This window comes from Sceloporus undulatus, chromosome 5, assembly GCF_019175285.1.
Source record: "Sceloporus undulatus isolate JIND9_A2432 ecotype Alabama chromosome 5, SceUnd_v1.1, whole genome shotgun sequence".
Taxonomy (NCBI): Eukaryota; Metazoa; Chordata; class Lepidosauria; order Squamata; family Phrynosomatidae; genus Sceloporus; species Sceloporus undulatus.
Genome location: NC_056526.1, coordinates 166,323,012 through 166,330,239, shown reverse-complemented (window position 1 = coordinate 166,330,239; position 7,228 = coordinate 166,323,012). Strand labels below are relative to the sequence as shown.

General features: G+C 41.0%; 1 protein-coding gene and 1 non-coding gene across 3 annotated transcripts in view; both read right to left on the bottom strand.

Annotated features, from left to right (window-relative positions):
- COL25A1 (collagen type XXV alpha 1 chain) overlaps window positions 1–7,228 on the bottom strand; it is a 374,446-nt gene that overhangs the window by 14,330 nt on the left and 352,888 nt on the right. The window contains exons 37-38 of one of the 2 annotated variants that reach the window (XM_042469542.1): window positions 3,088–3,114; window positions 2,075–2,128 (exon numbers count right to left, since the gene is read on the bottom strand). The exons of the other annotated variant lie outside the window; for it this stretch is intronic. Coding sequence (XP_042325476.1) covers window positions 2,075–2,128; window positions 3,088–3,114 — 81 coding nt within the window. The remainder of the gene's footprint in view (window positions 1–2,074; window positions 2,129–3,087; window positions 3,115–7,228) is intronic. 2 annotated transcript variants of the gene reach the window in all.
- On the bottom strand, window positions 153–308 carry LOC121932330. Its single transcript, XR_006104318.1, has one exon. It is a non-coding gene; the product is annotated as a U1 spliceosomal RNA (small nuclear RNA).

Here is a 7,228-nt window from a genome sequence, read left to right as displayed (position 1 = left end):
GTGTGTGTGTGTGTGTGTGTGTGTGTGTGTCCACCCAATAAATTATTATTTTTCATTGTAACCACCTAATTGCTATATATTTTTTGCCTTGTATTTGAAACTTAATTACCTCATCCTATGCCTGGATATTTTATCTAATTTAAACATATACCGGTAGGATAGGTCCTATAAGACACCACAAATTATGCAGTTGAGTTTCCCACATTTGGGGAAAGTGCAGGGGTCAGCACACCTGGAGTGCAATGGATGAGCCTCATCCTGGGAAAACCACCTTCGTGATCATGGTGTCTCCCCTGCCAGGTTAGCAACAGCATACACATGGGGATTTCCCTGTATCCTATCCGATAGGGCATCCTCACGGCAATATACCCCACTCCAAGTCTCATCTATATGACTGAAATTTGTTAGGCTTCACACATTCAGAAAAGGTTACCATGCTTGCACATTTCACCAAATTCTATTAACCACAAGAAAAGCTGGACATGATTGATTTTTCCCATAATAATCAATGGCATCCAAACATCTGAAAAATGAACTGAATTAACATCCCACTTGTTCAGATCTGAATAATTCAAAACTCCAAACTGTATATATAACTCATTATATAAAGTAGTAAACTAGATTCTGACTCAATTCTCCCTATCCTATCCTTTATAAATATTACATTGCACCTATAAAAGGTGGAACAGAGCTGTAATGCTGGCCTTACCTCTAAGGGTGCATGGATTTCCCCATCCCCAGAGGCTATATATTAGACATGGGCATCTGCATAGCGAAGACTTGAGGCTATACTTTGATTGAACACTGAATAGCACCTATAGTTAACAACTGCATACACCTGGGGATTTCCCTGTATCCAGAAAGATATGGAAACATAGAAGACAGTTTGTGATGTGATTGTTTACTTCTTCATTTCTCTCCTTCTCTGTTGTGAGCCGTGCTAGGCACATTTGTGTGAGAAAGCAATACACAAATTAAAATCATGATGGTCATCATTATCAACATCACAATCACCACCAACAACAATAACAATAGATGCCTCTTTCAGAAGTATAGACATCAGGGGCAGATGGGCACAGCCAGTGGGCATACTGATGTTGGGGGCAGGTTAACAGGCACAATACTGTTTCTTAATCCTCCGTGTATTCAATAAATACATTAAGAGGGTTTCTTGGATACCTCCTAACTTTGAACAGTAAACTTTAAACTCTTGTCATTTCCTACCCTTTAAAGTTTGCTTTTAAAAACCATTTGCTTTTTTGAATAGAAAGCTGCTGTTTGAAAGCAGGAAAACCTGAAGTTCTTTTGTGGGCTAAATAAAATTAGTTTCATGGTTCTTTTGATCCTGCACATCACATTGAATACGGAAGGTCTTATATATGCAACAGTTCTGAGCTCCCCCCCCCCCCCCATTTCATGTGCAGTGAAAATATGCATAAAGAATGGTACAGAGGAGTCTGGCAAAGCATAAATGATTTATAGTGCATCAGATCTCCCATACTGAATATGGCACCCTGGTATGTGAAAGCAATCCAGTCCCAGACACACTGGAGTAGCCTCTAAAGGATTAAATGCTTAATTGTGTGCTTACCATGACTCTCACAATAGGACTGCTCTACTCTCCTTGGATTATCTCAAAAGTGTTTTTGGTTTAGCTTCCATCTTAAGTGATGGGCCAGACGCTTACAAGGTATAAATATACCACACACTTAATTGAAGTCGATAGGCCTATATTGATTTACATGAGCTGTCAGTCTGGACCAGTGGCTCCTATATTGTTGCTACCAGTGTCTCTTGTCAGTAACTACTGTATAAACAAACACAGACTGTCAGGAGTCTTGGAAGGAGAAAGCCTTTCCTCTCCTGTTATGGAAACTGCTTGCTGACCTTTTAAAAATTGTGTGGAAGCTTTGTTTCAAATTCTGACAGATGACTTTGTCTAGCAAAGATCCATGACATGGCTTTTGGCACACAGAAGGAGGAAAAGTCAGGCTTAATGGGACAAATTATAGGACTGGGACAGAATAGCTGACTAGACTAAGTAATCAAACAAAGTTAATAGCATTAAGGTCACCTTTTCTCCCCTTTCTCCTACATCACCCTTTTCTCCACGAGGCCCAGGGAAACCCTATAAAAAATGAACAAAATTGCCTCTGTTGGCATTTGTATATGGATATGTGGGTGTCTTTATTGTACAACTGAAATATATGCATACACACACACACACACACACACACACACACACACACACACAAATATTTCACCAAATAATTTTGGTGTTTGTTTTTAAAGACCATACTGTTCCACAAATACTGAAGATGCCTAGATATATTAACATCACACCTACATTCCTACATGCAAATCACCACTGGCAATGTTAAAAAAATGCTTCAACTGGGTATCTCTGGTGCCAAACTAGTGGGAGAAAGGATTACACTGATCTTCTTCCATAGGAAATCGTGGAATATCAGAGTGTAAATTCTCTTAAGAAAGAAAGAAATAAACTGCATGCACTGGTAGTATTGCAGCAGCCTGGAAATACAAATGCATAGATGCTACTCCATGTAGTAGTACCTTCCATGAGATTTCAACTGTTTTTAACATGCAATGTCAACCTTACTTTTTTGTGGCTTAAGTATGCATAGTGAGAATTGCCAGCATTTTTAAAGCATGCTGCCATGCTTGTAGTGTCGTGTGATGCAATTCCTTTTCAAAATTGCTGACTTTGTCTGTAGGCCTCTATAGATTATGCCATGATGTTATGCAATACTTTCAATGGCCATCTATCGGGTACTCTATTTAGCATCATATGCTGCAGGCACTTATTAGTGGTACCTATTTATGATGATTTTTACAAGACTGCCCTTTCGTAGCATTATTCTCTTCACACTCTCAAGTGTTCTCATTTCCTTTTTTCCTCTGTCATTATTGAAAATGAAAATAATAATGCAATCTTTAGTATATTCTCTGCATGATTGCCATGCACATCAAATGGTGAAAAAAATCAACATGCTCCAAGCATGCAGCTGTTACTTGAAACAAATCTTTACCTACCACACAAATAAAGGGATGGTAAATATTACTTACATCAAGGCCAGGCTCGCCATCTTTTCCCTATTAAAGAACCATATTGATTATATTAAGCTCTGTGACTCTTCATTCAGGTTGCCTAAGATATCTGCCAAGACTGTTCAGATGTACAACAGTTGTAAGCCTGAGGGCAGGGAACTGTCAAATTAATAATTTGTAAGCCTTTGTGGCTTAAGAGCAAGGTATACAAATATTTTAATTGATTGAATGAATGAATGGACTATACTGTGCACAAAACAAAATCTTGCACTTGAAATCTTGTGTTTGGTTTAACAATGAAGCATCAAAATGATTAAGATGATGGGCAGTCATGAAAAAGCTACTTTGAGGCACTCCAATTGATGTGAAGATTTGTACACAAAACAAATCGGGTAAAGCAGTGGAATTGTTTATCTGGTTCCTAGTGTTAGAAGCAGACTGGATGAGGGCTTATAAAATAAATGTACTGCTTTTTTCCCATTCTGGGTAATACTGTTCAAGCTGCTCTTAATGCTCCCCTTAAGTATTGAGTATGTGGTCTACGGATGCTCAGTGATTCAACTTTGAAACTAGAGGCTACAGGGGTTTGAAACTACAGAGGCCAAAGTGGCATGATGGAGGCATCTATCACTAGCTGCAACAGAGTTATCCTGGCCACAGTTACCTAGAAATTAGATTATTATAATGGGTTGCACATGGCATGATCTTTGAAGACTATCAAGAAATACGCATTAGAGTGTTAACTGGCTGCTAACTGGGAACAGTTGCTAGAAAACTTGCTACTGCTTCAAAAGCTTCTGCATTCTCAACCCTTTTTTGAAGCACAAATGCTTATCTTTAAAACACCGTATGGTTTGAGGTCTGAGTAAATGAAGAAATGTCTACTTTCACACTGACGTCATTGTACAGTTTAGGTCACCTGTGAAGCCTCACTTCTAGGTATCTGCATAATCTAAGTTAGGGGCTGCATCTGGCTGTCCTGAAATCCTGTTCTGGCCTTACCAAGATGGTCACACACATTTCTTTCCCACAACACCTTTACTTGGTAGTTTCCCAGCTTCTCTATTCCCAAAAGTTGAAATATTTTTCCTAAGGTTAAGTTATTGGTAGTAAAAACTTTAAGATAAAATGGGATATTCTTTTTGCACAATCTTTATGCCTTTGGCTCTATGAACTACCAGAAAGTGTCTCCTAAAGAGATTCACTGAAATTGAAGTTGGCCATTAGTCTGAAAGAGGATCCCCACGATTGATGTAAAAAGCAGGCACATTAAATTGGCAAGTAAAACTATCTACTTAATGGTCTTCACCAATTTCTGGAAGGTTGTTAATGCAGATGTAAGATGGGTTTCGCTTGGAAGAGGGTTCCAATGCCTAAGTGTAACCTACAGTTTGGAAAAATTACCTTTTGAACTATAACACCCAGAATCAGGTAGCATGGGTAGTGGTTGTGGGATTCTGAGAGTTTTAGGGCTTGTGTAAACTGGTCAAAAAAGTCAATGTCCTCAAAAAATATGGCTACTTCCAGAGGCTGCAGTGGATGTGGAGGCAACACTGAGGAGGATGGGATATCAAGACAGGAGGTGGAGGACCCATTAGAATGGTCTGCCCTTGAAGGCTGATGGAACCTGTTAGGTTCCATAAAGCTTAAAGGGTTCTATGACTGGTAACAACAGTGATTCTATCGAAGCCCTGGTTAATACCTGGAATAACGACCTCACCAGGGCTATAGACACAATTGCTCCCAAGCGTCCTTTCCAACCTGCTTCAAACCGTAAGCCATGGTACACAGAAGATCTTAGAAGAATGAAGCGGGCTAGACAATAACTGGAGCGCCGCTGGCAGAAAACTCAGCTCATATCTGACAAAACACATCATAGAGATTTTCTTAAATCCTTATCGAGTGGCAATAGATGCAGCGAAGAAGTCGTTCTTCTCTACATCTATTGCAACTGCAAGGTCCTGCCCAGCAGAGTTGTTCAGGGTGGTGAGAGATTTAACGCAACTGCCTCCCTCCCTGAACCTTTTGTTAGAACTAACTGTAGCCTGCTGTGAGGCCTTTAATGATGACTTCGCAGATAAAATCTCTCAGATAAGACCAGACTTGGATGCTAGCTTTGATGCAGAGATGGCAGGAGAGGTGGATCCGCTGGATCAATTTGAGTCGGTGAGTACCGATGACATGGGAAGCTCCTTAGAAAGGTGAAAAGACGTATTCTCTCAATCCTTGCCCTTCCTGGCTGGCTGTCCAGGGAGGTGAAGCTGCGGAAATCCATAATTAATGCTTCCTTCAGGGAAGACTATTTTCCACCAAGTTTAAAAATGACTTCCCTTGATCCCTTGGACAGAAACAATTACAGGTCAGTTTCGCTTCTTCAGTTCTTGGGCAAAGTGATCAAGACAGCGATTGACATTAAGCTCTAAGCAGTCTTGGAGAAAATTGATTATCTAGATCCATTTCAAACCAGCTTCAGGACAGGATACGGAGTTGAGACTGCCATGGTTGCCTTAGTCACTGATCTCCATCTGAGCATCGATAGGGGAAGTGTGACCCTGTTAGTGCTCTCGGACCTCTCAGTGGCCTTCGATACCATCGACCATGGTATCCTTCTGGAACGCCTGAGAGAAATGGGAATCGGCGGCACTGTTCTCCAGTGGTTCAGTTCCTATCTCTCGAGCAGATTCCAGATGATGATGCTGGGAGACAACTGCTCTTCCAAAAGAGAGCTAAAATCTGGCTTCCCCCAGGGCTCCATCCTGGCTCCCATGCTATTTAACATTTACATGAAGTAACTGGGTGAGATCATCTGGAGCCATAGGGTGGGGTGTTATCAGTATGCTGATGACACCCAGATATGTTTCTCTATGTCTTGGACTGCTTCAGTGCCTAAGGAAGGCATCTCTCCTTTGAACGAACGTCTTAAGTTGGTAATGGACTGGATGAGGGAAAACAGACTCAAGTTGAATCCTAGTAAGATGGAGGTACTTGCCATAGCAACCTGAATCAGGGTTTGGAGATATGTCAACTGGTGCTGGATGGGGTCACACTTCCCCTAAAGATTGTGTTCACAGCTTGGGGGTGCTCCTAGACTCATCGCTCCAGCTATCTTCTCAGATAGATGCAATGGCCAGGAGTGCCTGTTATAAGCTTTGGTTGATATACCGGCTGCAACCCTACCTGGAGCCAGAGGATCTAGAAATGGTGGTACATGCACTGGTAACTTCTCATCTCGATTTCTGCAACACACTCTACATGGGGCTACCCTTGTGCCAAGTTTGGAAGCTTCAACTGGTGCAAAATATGGCAGCCAGGTTGGTTGCTGGTAAATCCAGGTCAGACCACATAACAAATCTCTTCACTGGTTGCCAGTTAGCTTCCTGGCATGGTACAAGGTGTTGGTTATTACCTTTAAAGCCCTACATGGCCTGAATCCAGCTTACTTGCAGGAGCTCCTCCTTCCATACAATCCACCCCGCACTCTCAGATCCTCTGGGAAGAACCTGCTACAGCCAAAGAAGATCAGGGTGACTGCTGTTTCCCAGAGGACCTTTTCATAAGCCATTCCAAAACTGTGGACTGACTTGTTGGAGGAGATCTGTTAGATTACCACCCTTGACACCTTCAAGAAGGCAGGCAAGATGGATCTCCTCCGGCAAGCCTTCCCTGACTGACCTCCCAAAATAAAAGACCACCCCGCCTGCCCATAGCTATTTTTATCACCTGCCTATTTTTTAAACTGTTTTAACTCATTTTAACTTGAATTTGTAATTTGATTGCTTTATTATTGAATTTGTAATTAATTGTTATATTTTATGTTGGTGGTGGGTCGGGGGATTGTGAAATTTTATTATTTATTGTATTATGTATTTTACTATCATTTATTATAACCCACCTCGATCCGCAGGGAGAGGCGGGATAATAATAATAATAATAATAATAATAATAATAATAATAATAATAATAATTTGGTGTTAAAGTTATTATGGCTGTAATAAAGTTATTATTTGGTGTTGGTCTGGCTGACCCATTTGTACAATGACGTAGCATCAGTTTTAGCCTGATGTGTGTGATCACCATTGTGGTTTGTCTGGGACTGGACTGGGGCATAATGTTCTAGATTGGCCTTGACTTAAGCGACCAGTGTAGATGTGCCCTTAAT